This window comes from Plectropomus leopardus, chromosome 16 (genome assembly GCF_026936395.1).
Source record: "Plectropomus leopardus strain MGB_pleo_1.0 chromosome 16, ASM2693639v1, whole genome shotgun sequence".
NCBI lineage: Eukaryota > Metazoa > Chordata > Actinopteri > Perciformes > Serranidae > Plectropomus > Plectropomus leopardus.
The window spans coordinates 22255994-22280851 of NC_142191.1; the positions used below are offsets into that span (position 1 = coordinate 22255994).

At 38.7% G+C, this 24858-nt stretch overlaps 1 protein-coding gene across 4 annotated transcripts in view; it reads left to right on the top strand.

Annotated features, from left to right (window-relative positions):
- Window positions 1–24858, top strand: part of LOC121955317 (exostosin-1) — a 268903-nt gene that overhangs the window by 5080 nt on the left and 238965 nt on the right. For all 4 annotated transcript variants that reach the window (XR_015779177.1, XR_015779178.1, XM_088089580.1 and 1 more), the window contains exon 3: window positions 47–798. Coding sequence is in view for 2 of the 4 variants with exons in the window: in XM_088089580.1 (XP_087945706.1) it covers window positions 47–798 (752 nt within the window). In the remaining 2 variants the exon portion in view is untranslated. The remainder of the gene's footprint in view (window positions 1–46; window positions 799–24858) is intronic.

Below are 24858 nucleotides of genomic sequence, written 5' to 3' on the forward strand. Positions count from 1 at the left end.
AAGAACCAATGTAATTGTACTGTATTTTGTGTGTCTGTGTGTGCAGGAGGACAGCCCTCAGCTCCATCACCAGCACACCTCGCCCCATGAACGCCGTGCGATCCGTGACAACATCTACAAGAACAAGCGCTGCCGCATGGAAACCTGCTTCGACTTTGCTCGCTGCCAGTCGGGCTTCAGGGTTTACATCTACCCTCCGCAGAGAGGGGACGAGATCTCAGAGACCTACCAGAAGATACTGTCGTCCATTGAGGAGTCTCGCTTCCACACCAAAGACCCTACACGGGCTTGCCTGTTCATCCTGGCAGTGGACACGTTGGACAGGGACCAGCTCTCAGCTCAGTATGTCCAGAATGTCAGGCTCCGTATCCAAAGCCTGCCGACGTGGAATGATGGCAGGAACCACCTCATATTCAACCTCTACTCGGGCACCTGGCCGGACTACACAGAGGATCTGGGCTTTGAGGTGGGCCAGGCCATGTTGGCAAAAGCCAGCGCGGATGTGGTAAACTTCCGACCTAACTTTGATATATCCATCCCTCTATTCTCCAAGGATCACCCCTTAAAAGGAGGGGGTATAGGTTATCTGACGCTCAATGATGCGCCGCCTTCCAGGAAATACCTGCTGGTTTTCAAAGGGAAGCGATACCTCACTGGCATCGGCTCTGAGACGAGGAATGCACTGTATCACATCCACAACGGGGAAGATATTATTCTTCTGACCACATGTAAACATGGCAAGGACTGGGAGAAACACAAGGATTCTCGCTGCGACAGAGATAATGAAGAATACTCAAAGTAAGACACACTTTTTGATCTCTTTACCTTGTTCTTCTCTGTTTCTTGTTGTGCTTTTATTTCTACTTGAAAAGAGCTTTGGTACTTTGAAGATCTGAAAATTAAGAGGCTTTATTAGTTTTTCAGTACAGCTCACACGCTCAGTCTCTGCTGTTTTTAGAAATTCTCGCTCTTCTAGGACTTCACTGCTTTTTGTCTCTGTAGAGGTGGTTGTTGCTGGTTTGTCAGATAGTCGACATTTTAGCAGACATTAGCTCTACGGTGGTTATATCATTATCTGTTGGCTCTATTGATGCATGGGTCATGTTTTTTAAAACCCAACCCAACCTGGCCTGCTTTGAGAGCCAACCTGTTCTGCCAGACCCATACACGTGCAGTAATTAATGATCCAAAACCCACAAACCTGAGCTGGGAGTTTCTGGTAATGACCTACTTGCTGTTGGCTATATTGTCATTTTCAGTAAATATCACAATAGAAAATGTGTGTTTTCTATTTTAAAAAGTATAAATGGCAGAAAGACAGCAAGTACTCACCCATTTTTGAAGTTGTTATGTCTTGTCTACGATCCTGGGTGTATAGCTGATAACCTACGTGGTGTGTTTACATGAGCGCAAAGCTGATGGGTACAATAGTTTGTTAACATAATGGTACAGAAGTACATATTTAACAGAGTCAGTGTGGACAGAAAGACTTTTGCTTACTGTAAGAACACAGTCTTAGACCTACATATTTACATAGGGGAATATTTTAACAGGACAATATGACCGGAGATATTTAAATATGTCTGGACCTTAACAGAACTTCCCGGTCAAAAGCCGAAGCAGAAAGCCCGAGCGCTGCAGCACTGATGAGAAAGCTGCTTGTTGTGTGACTATGCAAATTGGATTTTAGCATGTTTCTGTAAATTATAACAACTTACTTAGAATGCTGCTCTGTCATTTTATGACTCAAATTGACTGAAATGGGCAATATTTTCCAACGAGCTCACCCGAACTGCCTGACCGGCAGGTCAACTCACAGGGCTTGTGGGCTGTGGGTCCACCCGCTCTTCAGTATTCGCCTCTTTTCTGCTGTTAGTTGTTTCAGTTGCAGTGTTTTTTACACATCATGACAAAATCTCACAGGTTGTGCACGAATGTGCAGGAATGTGCATGCTACTGCCTGTCGATCATTACACATTTGGTTTATTGGCTGAAACCTCTCCCGCTTGAGAGTGTTTGGGATGAGCTGCAGTGCACGGAGCTCCTCTTCTTCATTTGAATGAAACAGGTTGGATGCTTTCATGTTCGTACTCCCCAATTGTCATGGGAGTTCAGCTTCACTGTTGCTGTGCTCCTGAGACAAAACGCTACTAAAAAATGCGTGTTTGTACTGTTGTGTGTGTGTGTGTGTGTGTGTGTGTGTGTGTGTGTGAAAGAGAGAGAGGGGAGCAGGAGAGCAGAGAGGAGGTGGCAGTTAAGAGAAAGAAAGTTTTGTCAGCTCAGCAGTTGGTCGAGAGAAAAGTGATATGAGCTGCGAAGAGGAAGTTAACCTTCTAAAAATGTTAGCAAGAGTTGACAGCCGATAGAAGGGAAACCATTGCGTGCGGAGTAAAATGGAGACATTTTAAAATTTTTCTTGCTTTTTCCTGAATATGTTAGCCCAAGAGTCATCTGTTGCATATTTTAGATTATAGATATTGCAGAGACCAAAAGGAGAACTTATCTTAGACAGCAGCTGGATTCTCGTGATATCATTAGATGATTGGAGAATCCATCTTGTCAGGCTTAAGTAATGTGTGTGTTCAGACCGAGTCATCCTGTTTGGATGTTTGCTACTGGCAGCTACAGGTGTGGTTTAGGTCTGTGTGTGTGTGTGTGTGTGTGTGAAGAGGTGACTGCTCAAAACAATAAAGGCGGCTCCTGAAGAGGTTAGCGCAGATAATGCAGTAGCATCAGTTACATCAGAACTGGAGAGTATTTCTTCATTGAAAAAAGAGCGAATAACAGCACTAGAGGCTTTTCTCAGTAGAACAGGTGTTTTTCCTTTTTGGTGACAGTGATAGACACTTCATCCAATCACCTTTTGCGGACGAACTCCCACACACTGTCTAACTTGCAAAAATAAAAAAATTATTCCGACGTTACAGTAACTAGACCATAAGGTTTGCAACATGAAGGTAAATGTTGCAATAAAGTTGTGTCCTGCTTGTCCCTCTCCTTACCTGTTTTGATATAGATGTGCAAGGTATTCTGTTGTTCTCGTCCATTCAGCTGCCAGGTTTTTTTTGAAAGGGTCCTTTTCCAAATAGTTTCCGATGACAGCTTCTGTGTGAGGTTAAAGGGGAACCAATGGGGAGCCAGGATCCTGCTAGGTGCAACCAAATAGCAACTGAATTTCGCAGGGAGCATGTGAATACAATGTAGTCTGCAAATAACAGGACCTTGACACGATTCTCATTGACCACATTTACATGCACAATATTTCCCATGTTTTGACCTTATTCAGAATAAGACAATATTCCTACTAAGCTGTTTACATGTCTAATGAAAAATAACATTTCACTAATATCCCTGTCTGCATACAGCTGTGCATTTCCTGTTATTGTGCCCTAAAGTGCTGTTTCTCACATCAAATTCAGAAATGAGGAATGGCTGGAGCTGTTTGTCATTTTGCTTCTTTGCACCAATATTGGATTTTTCTAAGTTTTCCACCAACCACAGACTTGTTGGACCGTACAAACACAGCTTCCTGCTTTCATTCCTTCAGCTACCTTTCCGAAAAGGTTGCAGTTGTGATATTTGTGCATATCCAAAAACCTGTTGATGTGCAAGTCTTTGTTAATGTCAAAAAGTAGGTGTGTTTCTTCTTCGAACCAGAAGTATGAGCTTTTCTATTAGACATGCTTCTTTGCCACAGCCTCGCAAATGTTTGGTGAGTTGGTTTATATACAATGTACAAAGCTGATTGTAAACAGACAAGAGGCCATGTGCTGCAAACTGCAGGATAAATCCCAGTGGAAACAGATATTCCGAATGTTCTGTGTCCAAAGAGTGCTCCTAAAATGCAAATAATGCTGACATATCCCACGTCTTATTAAGAAAATGCATTTGGAAGAAGGTCTTGTTCAGAATATCCGAATAGAAAATGCTGTTTAGATGAGTCAGAATATTGTCATTTACAGAATGAGAGTGCAGTATTAGTTTTTGTGTAAACATAGTCATTGTTTTGACTCCATTCTAGCACATTATATCTGAAATGAAACAATGACTGTGAGGTTTATGGTGTTTGAGAATGAACAGTGTTGTGCTCAAAACCCTTTTTATACAAAGTACCCCAATTTTAGGCCAATGCAGCAGGACAATAATCCCAAACATACAGAGAAGGCAACAAAGCGCTTTTTGGGGCAAAGCTGTTGAATGTTGACTTTACTAAACACAATCTGACTGATCTGACTGGGGCAAAGAGTCCCTACAGCGCAGGCCTGGCAGAGCATCATGGGGAAGAATCAAGGGCAAGTTTTTGAGGGTTGGAGACAATTCAATGTTTTTCCCTAAAAAATGCTAAATGTATCTGTGCCTCTAATAACTCTCTAGTCGACTGTAAAACATGGGTCCAGTGACTGTTCTCTTATAAAAACTCAGCAGGTAATTGGTCAGAGAGGCAGACCGTCTTATGAGTAAGATGTGCAAGTTTTATAGACTTGCACGTAAAAAAAAAACTTGTCAAAAGAAAAACTAAAAGAATCCTGCTCATAAAAACACTCTTCCTAATTGATGGAGTGTTTTCTTTTTCCTGACATTGTGACATGCTGCTCTGATTAAATGCAGCAAAGTCGGTGTTCAGTGTATTTGATCGATCACTGGGACCTAATGATTAGAATCAGACATATGTCGTCTTGTGAACAACTTGGCATCTCTGCTCTCTTCCTCTTTAGGCTATTATGATACTTACATTACTATTACAATTCATTGGTGTGATAATTTCTTGTGGTGTTTGCGGTGGCTCTGAATTTTAGTTCTTTTAAATTGTAGGGCCACATTTCTTCTTCTGTTAATGTAGGTAAACATCAGATTAAAGCAAAAATGGACCTGCTAATGATAAATGGACCCACACTTGTATAGTGTCTTTCGAGTCTTCTGACCACGCACTGCTGGACTGTAGTGTATTTCTGAAAGTGAAGTGACTATAATCACTGCTAGTGCACCTTTTATTTCTGTACTAGGGTTGCAAATTTCTCAATTGATTATCGATAAAATGAACAATTGATTAATCGATAAATCGTTACTTTGAAGGCATTGCATAAATCGATTGATTAAATTCCACAAATTCGATGAAATTCTTAACGACTGATTAATCGATCATCGAATATCATTGCATTCAAACTGAATATTTGATCCTGTGTGCTCTGAAACCAACAAGTGCACGTTAATATATTTTATTACTTGGTAGACTTGTTGCTGTTTATGTGAGCCTGACATTATAGCAGCAGCAACAATGAAGGAAAGCTTTTTTTATTTAACTGCAGACTGTATATTAACAGGCTGGTGGAGTGCATAAAAATGCACTCTCGGTATTAATGAATGTGGCTGTGAAAAACTGGTGGTTTTATGAGCTCAGCTTTTATGGTGAAGAAAAACAGTTTTGGTTTCAGTATGGGTGACATAAATTATGTAAAAGGTGTTATTTTGCCAAACTGAAAAAAGAAAATCCAACTGTGAACACTGTCTGCTGCATAAAACACAAAGGGTGATGATCAATAGAGTACATTAATGAACAGAAAGAGGCTCCTTCACTAAAAAAGATACTACATTAGTCCATTCTCTGTCTCAGTCTGGCATTCGCCTGATATCCAATAACAAAACAAAAAAGCTTGTTCTGACAGAGGCATTGAGTTTAGCTCTCAGTAGTGCTTTCATTTCTCTCTTCTTCGTATTCCCCATTGAATGACAAATGTAGAACTCTGAAGGCTGCAGTTTTCCTCACTTTTCACAAAAACAATATTTCTGGAGCTGATGATCTTTAAAAAAAAGCAGCAATTGATTTGCTGTCAGTCAATAAGTTGTACTTTGTTCAGTTCGTGAACTAACTTTGCCATCACAGGAAACAGAGAAGTTTTAGTTCTGCTTCAAACATACTTTGATGTTTGATATTAACAAATGGTTCCCAACAATCACGTTTGATGCTTAATTGTCCCCAAATGCTGCAAAGCCAGAGTTTTGACTTTTGCATTAGGATCGAGATGATGGGACAAAATACATAAAAAAACATGTAGATGTCCATCAATAAACAGCTTGCATTGCTCCAATTTATGTTGCATTTTTTTGTCAAAAATTTAAAAAATACAAATTTTAGTGAAACAATTGATGGAGAAATGAACACAACAAAGTCAATGTCTGACATCTAAAGCTGTGTTCACTGTGTGCAACACAATTCATTTTCTGTGGAAGCGACAGACTGAAGAAAACTTGTCACTATGGTAGTTCTGGTTCACTATGGTAGGGCGTGGCACATTTCAAATAAAACTTGAACTATCCTTAACTTTTTTCAGTGGTCTGATGACATGATGAAGCATTATCCAGTCATATGTTTTTGTTTCGGTTGTGGGACTGTTTTATTTAGCTAGGTTAGCTGGCGCTATGCTAACTTTATGTGTATTGCGGTTCTCGCATGGTCACAATTCAGGCGGTGAAATGTGATAGTAAAATGGAGCTAAACCGTTGATCAAAAGCATTGATTTTTTTTTTTTTTAACCAAATTCAGTTTTTAGACAATGTTCAGTCAAGTTGCTCTGCAATAAGTAACAGTAAGTAACAGATACAAAAAAGCAAATTACGATGTAACTACATCAACAAGCGTGTGAGCAACACTTCAGTGGCGACTCAGCGATAATGCAGCTGGTCATGCTGTTGCATTGTCTGTCATAGTGTGAACACAGCATTAGAGGGAACTTGTAAGAATTATAATGGTTAAGTAGTTGATTTTGTGGGGAGGCAAAATGTGACAAGTAACACCAAAGTTGTTGTTTTTACACATTGTGTATTCTAAAGTGGCTTTTTAACTGGTGTGTGAACCCCGCCATGCTGGCGATGTCTAGAAAACACCTCCAAAACATCGGCTGGCTGCTAGGTAAACCATAAAGTCTTGTTTGTCTATTCCTACAGGTGTTAAGTAACACAAAATATGTGATATGTAGTTGAGGGAAATTTGTAGTTTTAAAGTGTTAAGAAGGTAAAGTAACCAGAAATGTAACCACTTACTTTTGCTGTTATGAAGTGATGTAAATTGGTTACTTAACCTGCATGACTGGTGTGCATTTTACACTGTGGGTCTTGCAGAATTAAGCAGACACCAGATGGGCAGAGGCTGAGAGGTCAGTTCATACAAGTCATGGGACGATAAGAAAATTCCGTGTCACGATTATCCCAAAATAACTGTGATTTTTGATATCATCCCTAAAATCATAATAAATGTTTAAAACTTAAAATCAATGAATGAATCAATCAGACTTTATTTGTAGAGCAATTTTTATACGAACAGTGCTTTATACAGTTAAACCAGAATTCGCCCCCCAACGCACACATACGCGCATGCACACATGTATCAAAACAAGAAAAACAAGACTTTGTGATTAAGCACAAAACAAAACAAAAAAGAGTACTCATTAAAACCAGGAACTGAGGAAACTCTACCAGTGAGGAAACACCAGAGAAAAAATAAAACCTATAAATAAATGAGTAAATAAACCAATTTATTTGTAAATAAACAAATAAATAAATATATAAAATGATAATAGTAATAATAAAAGATAAATCAGTATAAAAACTCAAACTGTAAAGAAGAGGTTAAATGACACGATAAAGTGCAAAGTACAATAATAAATATGTTTTAAAATAGTAAAATGATAAATGAAGTAGTAAAACTGTGAAACAGGCTGAAAATGTATAAATAAATACTAAAAAGATAAAGTTCAATTAAAAGTCAAACTAAAAAGGTAGGTCTTGAGTTAGCATGAAAACATACGGGAATGACGTTACCTCATGTTTTGTAAGAAATGATCTTTGCATCACAGATAGGACACACATCTTCATTTGTTGTACATTTTTTATAGTGGAAAACAATATGCAGGCTTTTCAACTATGCCATCATATATTTCGATATACAATATGCCAACGCTTGATTAAAAAAAAACCAATATGAAGCCATCTCAATTCTCGCTGTGATCAATGCTTGGTGTCAGCTGAAAGAACGATAAGTTTAAACAAAGCTATCTTATGGTCTGTTCGAACATGCAAAGATCTAGACATCCATTATACTTTTTCCAATCAATATAAATGTACTCTACCTTTTGTAAAACTTTTTAATTCATTCAATACTTTCTGGCAAACATGGCTACATTTAATTTCTTTGCAGAAAGTACATCCTGCGGCCTTAAAAGGCCAACTGTTTGAGCTCTGCCACAGGGCCTATAAGTAAAGTTGAGGCACGGAAGAGAAAAGAAGGAGCTGAAATAGCTTCCAAGGTCCTATGGAGAGAAAAGAAAAGGAGGAGGTCGATGAGCAGAGAGGAAAAGTAGAAGTAGGGAGATGTTTATGGATTTACTGTACAGTCAGCAGGACACCTCACATCACATTTGACCATCCTCTCCACTCTCTCTTTTTCTCTCCTCTCTTTTGACCATGAAAGCTATCATGAAAGACGTGACAGCGATCTGAATTTAGCGTTTTATCAGCCGCTCAGTGAATTGAGCCCTCAGCCTCCGGTTATCAAACATTCTTTGGAGAGACACTTCAGTACAGCGAGCCTCTAATTGGTGAAGCCGAGCTGTTATCTATGTACAGTAAAACAGCCGGAGTTTAATCCAGCGCTGCTCAGTGGGAGGTGAGATCTCTATCTATCCCCTTCATTCACAGCTTAATTCAATTGGAGGGCAATTATCGACCGCCCGAGGCTTCAAGATCCTCGTCGGTTTCTGTTCCCATCAGGGAGGCTCGCTGTGTAGGATCCCCCTCGACTGCACCGGGTGATGTCTGTATCGACGTGCTGTGTGTAAAACACCAGAGCAGGCGGCAGCAAATAGACAAGAAGGCTTTCTCAGTCACAACCTCAAAAAGATTGTGAAGCTGCTAAGTTTAAAGATGGACGAGGTTAGACTTCATGTAACTCTCGGGAACAAACTTTTGCCCTTGTGGGTGAAAAACCATCAAAATGAATCACTCCTTCAGTCTGAAAGTAGAATATTTTCCACATATTGACCAATGATGGGCAAGTTATTTGAAAAAAATGCAGTAAATTACTCATTTAAAAAGTCAGGAAATTGCTGACACACTTTGGGCTCACTTTGCCATCTCTGTATGATCTAGGAATGAGCTGATACCACGATGGATAACTCAGCAGCCCTACTGGGCACAGGCCTAGGGGCCCAAGCTGTCAGAGGGCTCCCTAGCCTTCATCTGCAAAATGTCTCTCAAATTACCAGTCAGGATGAGACTTAAAATTACCACAGAGACAGACAAAGACCACAAAGAGATACAAAGGAATACCAAAGAGACACAAAATGACAAAAAAATGATATATCAAATAAGAGGAGACAAAAAAAGACTACAAAAATGTCAAAACAACCACAAAGAGACACAAAATTACAACAAAAATGTTAGATTAGACAAGCACAAAGTCGTACAAAAATAGGCTGCACACGAACCACCCTCAATGAACACAAAAGATCTTTATTTATGCTAATATGAAGAGTTCATGTGGATTTTGAAAATGGATCATTTGAAAAAAAAAAAAAAAATAAATAAATATATATATATACTGTATATGTGTATGTATATATATATATATATATATATATATATATATATATATTCTGTATATGTGTATGTATGTGTGTGTATATATATATATATTAACTTTAAAATTGCATGCTCAGTTGCGTTACAGACTTACATAAAGTTTTGAATGCAGGACTTATAGTAAAGTATTTTCAAAGTGTGGTATCGGTACTTTTAAATTAAGTAAAAGTTAAAGTGTTCAATTTCACCTCTGCAACCAGTAGTGTGAGCAAGGTCTTGTTTATTTATATTTTTGCACTCACTGCTCACCCAGTCACTTTGTCATCATTTCATTCATGTTTCCATCACTTATTGTTTCATAATAAGCAAAGTAAAGACATTGAATGAATTAGTTATAACGTGCTCTTTCTAATTTGATGCATCCCAGAATGCATAAAGATCCTCAGATGGAAACACAGCTGCTGTCACATCTGTGAATGTCTGGCAGCTGCAGAATTCAATATGTATGATGGGAGGAAAGGGTCTGACAGCATTAATTAAAATGTCAGCTGTGGTCATGTGGGTGGCCGCTGCTGTCGATGTGTAGTCGAGTAAGTGCAGTGTGCATGTGTGTGTTTAGCTATTTTTTCCCGGCCGTGTTGTGAGATGTTCTATTAAAGCACATCAAAAGTCAATGTCCTCTTTCCTTGTTGGCGCTTATCTCCCTCACTCCCCATCCTCCTCTTTTCACCTTCATCTCTCTTATTCTTCTCCTCATCCTCTCCTCATTCATTCCCTTATCTGTCCTCGTCCTCACTCTCCCTCTCGTTCTCCCCCTTTTCCTCCCCTCGTCCGTCAAGCCAAACTAAACCATGGAAACGCTTTTCCTGCTGTCTCGGTGCATCTTTGATGCAAGTCATGATGAAGAGCACCGCGAGGAATAATAAGAGAGTCTGCCAGTTTCAGAGAGAGAGAGACAAATTCAGGACTTTTAAGAAACTGTGATGTGTGACGGATTTAGCAACCCCATTAATGAAACAAAAAGCAGGATGAACCAGAACTTGACATGTGTTCAGGGTTTTCTTGTAATGTCTGCATACTGAATATACCAAATACTGCACTATCCCGTACACACACAGCATATTTATTGATTTCTCCCATTTGGTTTATGCTTATCTTAACCCGGGTGTAAGGATAAATGGTGTCAGACTTTGCACAAATGTTGGATTTGGGGCTTTATAAAGAAAACTGTCGGGGCGTTGGGAGACTCAGTGGATAAAGCAGGTGCCCCATAAATGAAGGCAATATCCTGCTGCAGCGACCGCAGGTTCAATTCCAGCTCACGGCCCTTTGTTGCATGTCATCCCCTCTCTTCCTCCTTTCACACTATCGATCTTCTCTCCTGTATAATAAAGGCAAAAACGCTCCCAAAAAAATCTAAAAAAATAAAATTGTCTTGAGTTGATCATTCATAATTTAACAAAAATATATGGTCTCCTATTACAACAATTTCACCACAAGGTCCATTAAAAAAGTATTTAACAGATATAAGAAGGGTCATAATAACCTAAGGCCTTAATAACCTCACTGAAACACTTTACCTTTTCATGCAGGCCTCTCTGAAATGGTTAATTTAGCTTTTTCTTCTTTGGATATCAGACAGCACTCAGCTGTAGGAGGCTGAAAGAAAATTGTTGCTAATGTGCTGACCTTTGGCAGCAGCTGGTCATTAAATGCAGTAAAAAGTCTTCAAATGAGAAGCATCAGGAGTTATAAATAACAGTCATATCATACTGTATATACAGATGAAAAACGTTTTGTCATGAAGCTGTTGTTTGTTTGCAGAGATTATTCTTTACAGGATCTTTTAAGAGTTTCTTTTGGGGCCTTTAAGCGCCTGCAGATGTCTCCGCCAGCAGCTGAACTCATCAATACATCGAAGGCTTCTGCCAAGGCTGGTTGGAGGGTAAAAGGAAGCGTTATTGATCAGGTTTGACTTGACCACGGCAGCCAATCGGCAGATGAACAGAGGTTAATGGTTAATGGTCCTGTGAAAGCCAAACATAGATTGGCATTTAGTGCGATAAAACCTTGGCATTTATTTCAGCGTACCCTTTGTCGGTCCTAACGGGAAAAAAGAAGTTAATGTATCAAAGGGTGAGCAGTCTCTGTGAAGATCACAAACCGAGATCTCAAACATTTGTTGGATTGATTCAATTAACTTTTTGTCTCTGCTCTCAGAAGTGTGCAGAATAAAAGAAAGTGTTGGTTTAATATATTACAAACTGTGCATCTAATATTCACCACTGAGACTTAAAATGATCAATTTTACAGATGACTGTAATGCACAAAATAGTACTTTATAGATGATTTTGGGGCATATTTTTGCCTTTGTTGATAGAACAGCCAAAGAAAGACAGGCAAAGTGTGAGAGAGAGGGGGAATAACATGCAGCAAAGGCCCGCAGGCAGGGGTTGAACCCCTGGTAGCTGCAGCAAGGACACAGCCTCTGTACATGGGGCACCCGCTCTACCAGGTGAGCTGATAGATGCCCCCGTCTCCTAGAAATTTTAAAATGCAACAACTACCTGCGAGATATTTTGGATAATGGGGGTTTTAAAGTTAATATGGTCACCTTGTCTCCACCTTTCACGCTTATTCTGTCCTTCACAATAAAGGCAAAAAGCCAAAAATATATATCTTAGAAAACTAACAAAAATCTAGAAGACAGGTTTGCATTCATTTGCTCCATTTTTACAGAACTGTAGATGTTCAAACTTTCCATTTTTTTCTGAGTACATTTAGGCCCTCTCGTAAAAGTTGGAAAACAACAAGCCTTTTTGATGCTCCACTCTTATGGCTTTTTCCTGTAACTTAAGTTGATCTCTCCTTTTCAGAATAAAAGCTAAGATTTTGATTCACTTCAAAGAAATTGGCAGTGCCCTGTACTCACCACATGTGCTTGACAGTCATAAAAGCACACACTGGAGGAACAATCTCTATCTTGAAAGACAACAACATGCAATGCTATGTTGTCTTGTCTGCAAAAAGAATGTAATTTCCTGCGGTTGTATGAAATGTCACCAACCTGTTCGCTCAGCCCCACATCAGTAGCTTTCCTTGTGTACCCAGAAAATGATCCAGGAACACAATCCAACTCAGTCACTATTTTTTTCCTCCTCCTTCACCGCCTTCTCATTTCCACCTCTCTGCCTACCGCTCTCTAATTTCTCTGTTGTCATTTGCTGCCTTCTTTTCTTTCCTACCCCTCGTTCTCTCTGTCCATTTATTGGCTGAGAGCTGACGATCAGTTGATTTGAGGTAAAGGTGTGCAGGTCGTTCCAGGATGTTTGTCATCCGTCTGTTGCTGAGAGAGACAGAGGACGGAATTAGAGAGGCGGTAAAATAGTGGAAGCACTGCATGGCAGGATGGATTGCAGTGTGAATCCATCACATTCTCTCTCCCTCTCTCTCTCACACACACACACACACACACACAAACACACACACACACACACACACACACACACACACACACACACACACACACACACACACACACACACACACACACACAGAGAAAAAAGGAAGTGTTGTTCTTCTATGACTTTTCATTTGCTGCATGTCAAGGTGCATATTTCCCTCTTTTGAGCTCAGAGAAATGGTCCAAAAGCAGGCATTTACATCCAGAACACACATGCATTACAGAAGATGCATCAAATTTTTCTCTTGTACCCGTGGAGACCCAGATAGGACAATTTCAGTTGTTGATTTAGTATTGAGTTGTTTTGTGTTGTGGCTCCCCAGAGCACTTCTTTGAAACCTGCTCCCATTTAAAAAAAAAAACAAAAAACTGGACACAGTACTTGCATTGAAAGAGAATCAGATGCGGAAAGTATCAAAGTACACAGTTTGCAGTATGTGTACTTGAGTATTTTCCTTTTTATTCTACTTCAAACTTCAACTCCACTACATTTAAGAGACACTACATTTCTGCTACAGCTGAAGTTAATACTGTGACAAATCGCTTTTTAGATTAAGATTACATCAAAAACATACAGTAGATTCATGAGCAGGATACATTATTAAAGACTGAACGAGTGATTTCCAACATGTTTGGTTCCTGACCTCCTGTCTGGTCAGATATCCTTGCCATGCTTCAGATGTCAATGAGATGTTACGGCATGTTCAGACTGGATGCCAAGGGCGCTGCGAAGCACCCTGATTTTCACGGCGCTCATGTTAACCATGCGCCACCGCCACAATCTCAATTGCCAGCTCACGACAGTTTCAGCATCTATTTTTTTCAGTGAGATATGAGGAAATCTGGCAAAAAAACATGCTGTTATCTATTATGAGTGATATAAAAGATAGATAAGATATGATTTAGCTCGGTAGGGTACACTTTCTAAAAAAAGACAACCTCATCCAAAATCTGTTCATTGTAAATAACTAACATTATTATTTTAGAATTATAGCAGCAGACTTGATGAAAAGCCATTGATCGACCACAATACTCTATGGTTAAGGCTTGTTTATGTCTAGGCACCAATGTGTTGGAGATAAGGGATTGTCATCTTTTTTTTTTTTAAAAGGAAGGAAAAAGATGGAGCTTGTGGTTAAAAGAGGCTTAACTTTTAAGGTTGGTAGGGAATGTGATATGAAAAGCAGTCTCCAGTGAAATGCTTTGGCTTTGCATCTTCAAAGAGGCATGATATTTTACCATATTTTGGTGAAAATATGAGTGTTTGACACATGACATTCATGTGGATTATACTTCGAGTGTTGTTTAAGAACTTTCTTTGGATGTTTTGATGCTTCTTGTCCTCTTTAAAAACCATCATCATCTAAGATGACTACAGAGGGCGAGTGTTTGATACTCAACAGATCGATTTTAAGGCAGATTTTTGAATTCATTTTCGGATGCTGTATTGATCACAGCCAGTTCAGTCACACATGAGTCAGACCACAGCCTAATTATTGTAAATACTCTGGAAAAACTCTTTGTCACTCTCAGTTTGGAATATCATTCTTTCCTACTGAAGTCCTGCTTCGTTGATTTTGTGTGTTTTTTTCAGTTTCATGGTAAAAAAAATAAATGTATGTTTGCATTAAACGTCAGCATTTAGTGGCAAGGATCCAAATTTTCTTTGGATCTTCACAACAAACTCTGTAGCAGGAAATGAGAGAGCAGCATCATTTGCTTTGATCACTGGGGAGTTGATAAAAGCTGAAGAATTGTCAGATGAACTGTTGTGTTTTAAGTGTTGTGTTATATCTCATGCGATAAAGTGTGAGTAAAACAACATGGGCTCATGTGAGGGTATGCTTATGTTGCTGTGTTTTCACTCTGCATTTTCTGCAGCGTGTTGTCATTGCGGTGAGGTCAAGGTCTGGTTAAGGTCTGGTGTAAAGCATGTGCTGGTTATCGTTAAGGTTAGGGCGAGCCAGTAGAGAATCAATGTAAGTCAATGCAATGTCATCAGAATGTTTGCATGAAAATAAGAAAAACATGCTTCAAATCACTGAATTTAAGATAACTCTTGATATACTGTATATCATGAGTTTTAGCTTGTAGAGCATGTGAGTTTACATAATACCTGACATGCCGTGCCCTACAACTTGCCCCAGTGGGTGCTGTCAGTTCTCATTAGCCTAAGGCCCACACAGACACACATACATACCCTTCTGCAGACTTAACCAGCAAGAGCTGAGAGTCTCTTTGTAATTAATTTGTTTTTAGGGGCTACATTTATTTTGCTTGTCTCTGATTGAGCTCTGAAAACATCGCCTGCAGTGAAAATCCCCCGACCGTGCTGAAGTGTCCTTGAGCAAAACAATAAATGGCCTCCAGCTCCAGACGTTCTGCTCGACTGACCTCCTCACCTTCCTGCAGAAGACGACACTTTGATTTCTCATGAGGATTAATTAAATTCACATTATTCAATTAATTAATTTGTGAGCTGATCCCATCTTCATAGTCTGATGCTGGGGCAGAGGCCTCTGGTGTTATAATAATGACACCGGGGCAGTCTTTTGCGATGTATCTTGACACAAAAGGGGTTGACAGTTCGGTTTTGGCAACAAAACTACTTGGTTGGAAAATACTAACAATATACGTGACTCAATAATTTAACATTGACGTTTAATTTCACCGAGATAAACACCGGTCTCCTGAGTCAAAGTCCTGTCTCTGCTGGGCCAACTCACCACCATATTTGTTCTTAAAGTGTTTTGAATATTTGAAAATACTGCTTTCTCAAAGTTGCATTTTTATTTGTTTCAGTTCATTCTAATAATGACACCAAGTAGTCCTCCAGTCCATCTGACCACACGAGAACTTTGATTCTATCTTATACAAAATGCAGGAGCCTTTCCAAAAACCCCTACCAGTGTTATACTTAAATGACAGAATAGGACATATTTGACCATTAACTATCACTGTTTTATCTCCGGTAAAATAAGTCTGTTTGTTACTAAGGTAACACTACATATCTTACTTGTAATACGATGTGGCACATTACACTACGTCATCTTACTTCCTCCTTCCTAATATTTTTTTATATAAACATAAACATTTTTTCATATTTTTTAAAATCCTGAAAGCTTACATCTGTTTTGCTTTTATAGCAGTCGTTCCTCGGTAGATGCTGGCAATAAAATCCATGAAAACACTGGAACAACAATAAAAACAATAAAAAAACAATAAAAGATTTATTGTCCCATTAAAAAATGCTGCTTTGTCCATATTTTTGTTGTAGTTTAGAGGCATTACTCCTGTATACACGCACACACACACACACACACACACACACACACACACACACACACACACACACACACACAGAGGCAATGTGGGATCACCTTAATTAAAAAAATGTAGCTTGTAAACCAAGAGAATCTAAGCGTCACGATGGGAGTTTAGCAGCGAACCGCCACATGCAGCTGTTTCTCGTTAATGCTGACAAACACACATATATAAATATACAGTATGTTTACAAATACACACACAGCACCTTGTGCCGGAGGGAGGCGACTGTTAATAGTTTCAGCATCGCCACCATAAGCTTTTCTCGCTCCATAACTCTGTCAGCAGGGATTTACAGCTCATTGGCTCTCATTATGAAAATGTGATATTGCACTTGAAACCCCTCTGGCTATTCTTGGCCTATGGACTTCTGCAGAGTCATGGTTTAGAGACGGAGAGGAACACAGCCGCCAACCTTCTCATCCTGCAGGGCCAGAGCGTTGGAGACACTCAGTTTATCCTAATCTTTATTCCCGGAAAGGAGTTTCTCCCCCAGATTTTTAGGCTGTCACACATTTTATATCACGATAATACCATGGGGTTTTATGATGTCAGGGTCTTCAGTAAGTTTTGATTTTTCTAATCAATAGTAACCGCAGTGGATGTAGTAATTGCACACATACAGATTTGCTGATTTGTAAGCTCATAGGTCATGCATGATGATTTAAAGGATGTGCATTGAGTCTTCAAAACTTTTTGTGTTATACATAAAGATCAGAAGCAGAGAGGGACATTATGCTGTTGATGTGATTTTATTTTTTGTACTATTTTGTCCAGTAATTCTATTGGAGTCGTTCAAAACTGTGGTGGTATCAAAGATATAGGTTTTGTTTTATTATTGATGGGGGCACGTAATGAAACTGGGGGTGGGGGGAATCCTCTGACAGAAAATTTTGAGTGTGGAACACTTCATGCACCACTTTGTGTCTTTTCTGTATCAGTTGTCCTCTGCTACTTTATTTTTTTCAGTGGGGTGGATAAATGCACATATTCTCAATATAGAGCGGAACGGGTCCCCTGTGTCCCCCGAAAATCTATAGCTATCTTTGCTATAAACATCTCACAGTCACTTGTTAAGTCTACTATTTTTGATATTAATTTGGCTGGAAAATCACTTTTAACTCAGCCAAACTTCAGATTAGATGATAAAGACAAAAATTTACAACAATTTCTACAACTAATAACTATTTACATTGCTAATAAATAATAATGAAAAATCTGCAGGTTGTCTAAGTTACGGAAGAAGTTTAAACTTAGATGAGTCAACTAGTCTAAAAGTAAGAAAACAAAATTGCACTTAATTTTGACTGTTTTCTATAAGATTAAAGTACAAAAAATATTGCATTTATTAAGAACAATTTGAAATAAATCACAGTTACAACCAAATCATATCTGTTGCTGCTGCATTGTCTTGCACTTTGCACCGTGTATTGAAAACTGAACACATTATCCTACAAAACTCACAAACTATAAATAAAGTAATATAAGTAAACAAACATTTATTTAAAACAATATTCTTTAGGAAAATAAAACTTTAGGAAATATGTCAACAGAATTTTGAATGGGTGACAAGTCGCATTAAGTCCTAATAACTTTATTAAGTTGAACTGATTAGTATTTCGTGTGCAGAGTAGTGAGGGTAGTAACATTTAATTGATTAATCACGCATGTCCCAAGTGTAAATCTTAGTCACATTCCTGTGCACTCTGACTTGACCAATAAAGCTGTTTCTGATTATAAGTACTTGTTTTTTTTCCAAATTTTAAATTATATTAAAATTTTTTTAGGATATAATTGAGAATATGGCAGCAACACATTCATTGCACCTTGGCTTGACTAAAATGATTGGACTGATTAGTAGTTTTTTAAAGAACTTTGGGGGCATTTGATGCATTTATTATAGACAGTAGAGACGTGGAACAAAGGTGGGACTTGAAGATGTTGCTCTGCAGAGTCTTCCTGTAGCTCTGCATTTCATCACATCAGATGCACAGACACACATGCAACTCACACACTTGAGCTGTGTCAACATAAAGTGTGTGTTTGTGTGAGTGTGTGTGTGTAAATATGATCAGAGTGGAGGAGCTGTTATCTGTTTCTTTTGGTGGGCAGATAGAGCGGGATAGCTGCTGTGTATCACATGCTTAAACACTCAACAACCAGCACTCTGTAGCTGCTATCTCTCCTTCTCTTGCTTTCTTCTACCCTTGCTTTTCATTTTTTCTACCTCTCTCACCTATTTTCCTCCTCTTTTCTGTCTTTGTTTTATTTTTCGTTCTCCTTTTCTTAACCCTCCTCTCATCTTCTCCTCCCATCTCCTCATTTCCTTGTTTCCATTTCTTGATTTTTCTTTTTTCTCCTTTCCTCCTTTTTTACTACCCTCTTCATTTTCTCCTTGTCATGCCATTAATTTTTCTTCTTCTCCTCGTCCTTTTAATTTCCTCTTCTTCTCTCCTCTCGTTATACTTCCTCTCCTTACCGTCTTCTCTAAAGTTTTCTTGTCCTCTTTTCCCCTCATTTTGTTAATTCTTTTCCCTTCTTTGCATCATTCTTCTTTTCCTTCTTTCTATCATTTTTGTTTTCCTTTCCTTGTTCTTCTTCTCCTTTCCTTTCCTTTCCCTTTGTATCCCCGTCCTCTGCTCATCTCTTCCAACATAGGTCCTCCTGAGTCATTTTCTCCTCTCGCCTCCTCACCTTGTTTCCTCTCTGTTCATGTTCTTTCCTTTTTTCCCCACTCTCTCCTCCTCTCTGTCCTTTCTTTTAATCAGTCATATTTTCCTGTCTTTGCTCTTTCCCCCTTCTTTTGAATTCTTTCAAAAGATTTCAAAATGAATTCTCCTTTCCTTTATTTTCTTTTCATCATTCCTCCTTTCCTCTACATGCTACCTTACCTCCTCCTCTTATTCATCTCAATTCTTCCATTCCTCTCCTACATCTTCCCTTCACTCCTCTTCTTTTATTTCTTCCTCCCACCTGTTATTTCTTCACTCTTCCAAACCAGTTATCCCTTTTGTGCTTTTTTTCTTCCTGCTTTCCTCTTTTCTTTTATTCCCATCTCCATTTACTTACCTGCTCATTTGTACCTGCTCACTGTGGGAGGTCCGGTGTCGGGCTTGTAGCGTGACAGCCCTGTTGAGAGCGGGTCATTTCAAGGTCGGGATCAAACCAGAGAAGGGCCGTGTGATGATTTTGTGTGTGTGTGTGTGTGTGTGTGTGTGTGTGTGTGTGTGTGTGCGTGTGCCTGCGTGATGCCTGTTAGTTCATCCTTACATGCTGAGAGTTTGATGTGCCTGAGGCGAGAGCTGCCTACACACACACACACACACACATACACGCACGCACATCAGTCATAAATATAGAGCAGAAATAGCCTTGGGGTTGGCGAGGTGAAAATGGTACGAGGCCCTTTGACTCCTGACAGCTGAGTTGTAACAGACCATTTCTAGTCTGTCTGCGCTCGTGTGTTTTTATCGAGTAAATACATCTTGTGCTGTGTTCAGAAACACTTTTATGCTCCATATTGCTCATAATGGATTTTTTTTTAGCTGTTACCCATTCATTTTGTTGCTCCACTGGCACAGTTTGTGACATGATATTTTTAAGTAATTTCTTAACATTAGGAAGAGAAAGGTATAAAAATTTAGAGTGTTTTTACATATACAGAGGACTCACTGCGTAATGCCTAAAAATGTTTTTATTCACTGTGACTGTGTGCACATCCACAGACCCACCCTTGTATCCCTATGGCTGCAAAAAATATTGATTTGAATTGAAATATTCTAAAACTCTTTTATATTCCTTTTGTGAACACAAAGGGATGTACCTTTTTTGCACAGAACCAATTTGTTAAACCTTTAACGATGAGATTTTTTTTTTGGCCACTTGGGGACAGCAAAAACAAGATTCGATGATAAAAAAAACAAACAAACTTAAATGTCCCTGAGGCCCAATTTGCTTAACAGATGGTAGTCCAAACACATCCAGTACAATAAATACAGCACAAGATCTGTATTGCCTGCACCGTCACTATGAATCATGGGAAAAAAATGAAGATGCAATGACATAACATCCAGGAAACTGTATGATATCAAAACAAAAAAAAGTACCTATTTACACATCAAGCAGTTTCACGCAGCAATAATTATTATTGATCATTATTCGCTTTCTCCTTTTTTTAGCCCTCTTCTCATCCTCTTCTCCCATCTCCTCATTTCCTTGTTTCCTTTTCTTGATTTTTCTTTGTTAATTCTCTGTCGGTATATAACGTTGAGTGACTACCTTCACATAATTATAGGAAAAATATCGTAATATCATGGCTGCTTTAAGCGTAACGTATATGCAGATACTGACTAACAGCTGCAGACCAAAGCTACAACTTGAAAATGGAAGGTAAAATAAAAAACAAAAAATCGGGGCCAAAAATTAGTGAAAAAAAATAAACACATACAGAATTGCAGTGTTGATTAATATTGAATATGTAGTCTAACAACGTGGAGCTTCTTGATTAGATTACAGACAGTCTTAAAATTAAATTATTGATAGGATATGATCAAAAGTTAAACCGGGAGAATGTGGCTCCTGAAAATGACAATTTTTCACAGCAGACATTTTGACGTGTCAAAGCAGGAAATAATCAGTGCATTCAACTCAGATCAGCCAGTTCTCGGGCCTTGGTGCTTGTGCATGCTGTCACACTGGAACACTGACTGAAACTGAGCCATCATTAATGAAATTTGCTTCCCCTGCATGCTTTTCACGTCAAAATGCCTGCTGTGGAAAAGGTCTTTTTGGGTGTCAAAACTCACTTGCACCGGTGCACCCATGTAATTTTCCACGATCACACGCTTAATAGATGTATGAGCGAAATTCATGACTGTAGAGCCGGCTGTCTTTAAGGTGAGCAGCTTTGCAACACCAGCAAGCTATAACAGACAGTCGAGTACAAAATGTCGAGGATCAAAAGTTAATGGTTCTTTTAACCTAGCCTATCATTTCCAGTGTCCATATTTCTCCACAAACATCGTGCAGCAGCAGCAAGTTCGGTGATAAAAGGACATTGTGAGAAAACTGAATAAATGTGGAGGATATTTTCTCTCACCTGTAATCCAAGAAAATACAAGAAAAATGGTCCAATATTCATTTATTTGCATCAGGATTTGTTGTACAATCCGTCTCAGTTTTGCTCGATCTGCTCTGTACACTGACTCATAAAAGTAAAGTATTGTCGGTGGTTGTGCTGCTGTGTTGGCAGATCTAACCTGTTCTAGTAATTGAGTTGTGTTATTTTTAATGGAGCCATATGTTGTTCCTGCTGACTGAGGCACACTCGAACACATCACACACAAACTGTGCCGCTGCTGCTGTTTGACACCTTGTCAAACAGCAGCAGGATATTTTGTATCCGTGGCTACTTTCTCTGACTCTGCAGCTCAACTTTTGTTTTCCTCTCAGAAAAGAAGCTAAAAAAGAAATAGAGGGACGACTTCTGACCTCTGATATTCTAAAATGGCAAAAAAAATAACCACAGAATATATAACACATTTACAGCTCGCTGAGGCACGACTGACAAAGAAAACACATAACTGAGACCAGTGAGCGTCAGTGAAGCACAGTGTGTCACTTCATCTTCTAGTTTTTCTTAGAAATATGTGTATAATTGAGTCGCTGAAAGCCTCAACCAAATTTGAATTGAATCAGCTTCAATAATGTCGTAATGTTTGTATTGCAGGGTCGTCAGAGTGGATGTAATTGGGTTATACAGTCCATTATTATTACATGAATGAAATGAGAACCGGATCTGCCTTGAAGCTTAAGCAAATTAAACAGATGCTGCAACCATATCAGTTCCCAGTGAGTGGGCATCATAAGCTTAAGAATAAGAAAAAATGGACATTTTTTGCATGGCTTATGTTCAGAGGTGAGAATATGACAACAAAATGTTTTACAATAAAAAATAAATCTCTGTCTTTGAAGCCATAGGGCAGGGGTTATTAACCATAACCATCAAAAGAGCCACTTTTGGGAAGCGGTAAATTTAATGTTAGCTTTACAATGAGGGTAACATACTCTATTAAGTCGAAATTAGCCCATCAACATTACTAATAGGTCCAAATTAGGATTCCTTTACATGCTTTACCACAAGGTGGCTAATGCAGTGGGCTACTATTATTATAGCTATAGATTATTTGGTACTTTAACTTGGCAGTGTTGTCGCTGAAAGCAAAAAAAAAAAAAAAAAAAAATCTGTCAACGCGCTATTTAATTCAGTATGTCCTCTAAGGCTTTTACTATTTTGGATTTGGGATCCATAGCCAGCCCAGCAACAAAGACACAAAACTAGCAGCCATTTGTGAGGTCCAGCAGCATTTAACAGAAAAATTGCCAGATTATAGACATGTGACCTAAGTTTAGTTTTTTTAATTCTGTGTATAGGCTACACATTTTCTACAACTGGGGAACTGAGGAATCACTTTAGGGCTACAAAAAAATAATTTAAAAAAGGTAGGCTTTATTCATTTCCACAAAATATTTTTTTGTAAGTAACAGGGAGCCACTGTAGGAGCTGAAGAGCCTCACGAGGCCTACCCCTGCCGAAGGGATACAAGTTAGATAAGTCTGTGTCTTTGCATTTTTGAAGGTTTTAAATTCAACCAATACAATTTTTTAAAATTATTTAATTAAATATTACATATATTTACTTTCAGTGTCTACGATAATCTGCATTGATATTTATTGTTTGCATTTCCATGTTGTATGTTTTCCTTAAAAATAGAAATAAAAGATATACTACTACTACTACTACCACTACTAATAATAATAATAATGATAATAACTATTATTATTATCCCACCTCAATAACAAGATAAATGATTTGTTTTAATTATTTTCTTCTAAATTTATGTCTTTTTTCTGATTAGATTTGGGGTCCTGGAATCATCTCACTGTTGGACCCCAAAATCTGTCTAATTAACACCAACTGTCCATCCAACACATTGTCATTGCTACACTAGTTTGGAGGAATGTTTTTTATTTATCAAAGCTATAAATTGTAAAAGTTTTTTCAACAATTAACAGATGTGGAGATGTCTACGTTTTTGAGGCCCAAAGGAACCCATCAATTTGTGGAAATTAAGTGATATTTAATTATAGATTCACAGGAAGGTTCCTGAAAAAAAACAGCATGATTTTGTATTAATTATTGATCAAAATACCTCCAGTTAATTAATTCTAATTACTTTGCTTGGAGTCTTTCAGTCAATCTACAGCAGTTTAGCAGACCATGCAAAATTGCAAAATAAGTCTGCAACCAAGTGTACAGTTTAGCATGTATTCCGATATTCAGTTAGGAATAATAAATAAATATCTTTAGTGGTTTAAATTAAGCATTGATCTCTAGCAGAAATTAATAAACGCTTATCAGTTTAACAAAACTAATTAAACATAATGAAATAGTCTCTTGTCCCCCTGTAATTTGTATCAGTGTAGTTCTGAGACACCAACTTTGTTTAATTATCAGGTAATTACAGATCCATTAACAAAGAGATTATATTTAATCATTTAATTTTAATTTAAATTCTGAAGTGAAAAACAACAATTAAAAACGATATCTGCATTTATCTAAAGATGAAATAGGTCTGCCAAAGGCTTCCCAACCTTTTCCACACTTCTGCCAAGTACCGAAAGTTAACCAGGAGTGACACAAATCCTCTCTTTGCAAATCTTGAGGTGAAAACATGTCAGTGAAAACTTGTGGTAAATTTCTGCCATTTGAAAGCAATCGGTGAACCTCCTCCCTGCTCACAGTCTAACGTGTGTGATGTGATGACAGCCGTTTGTCTTTCTACTAACTTCTGTTTTCAGTTGTGACCTGCTTTGTGTGTACATATGTGTGTGTGTATGGGAGCACAAGCGCACACCATCACCACCGTCTCCTGTGACCCCGTCTGCCATCTGCTGACAGCTTTCTTGTTGTTTTGTTTATTTCCCGTCGCCATGTATTTGTTCCATATGCATATGCATGAGCAAACACACACACACACACACACACACACACACAGACACACACACACACACACACACACTAATGCAATCTTCTCTCCCCTGCACAAGCGATGACACATTCCCCTTTGAGTGCTATGGCTGCCGATTGGAAACTCAGACACACTCTCAGAAGTGAGCGTTCAAAGTCGTTTCTGTTTGTAAACGCTGAAGGCGAATTGGCCACGGCCGCTTCTCAGACGCTCCGTGTCAAAGCTGTTGGAGGGCTGGAGAATAAGAAAGCAGTTTAATCGAAAGTCTAATCTCCATTCTTATTACCTCCTACTTCTCTTTCTAGCTGTGGTGTGTGTGTGTGTGTGTGTGCGCGTGTGCGCGTGTGTGTGTGTGTGTGTGTTTGTGTGCGTCAGATAGGTTCTGACAGCTCAGAGGGATGTTCATCTTCACTCCTGTCACATCTGCATTGTCACACTCTTACACTCATTGGGCTGGTTTCTACCCAC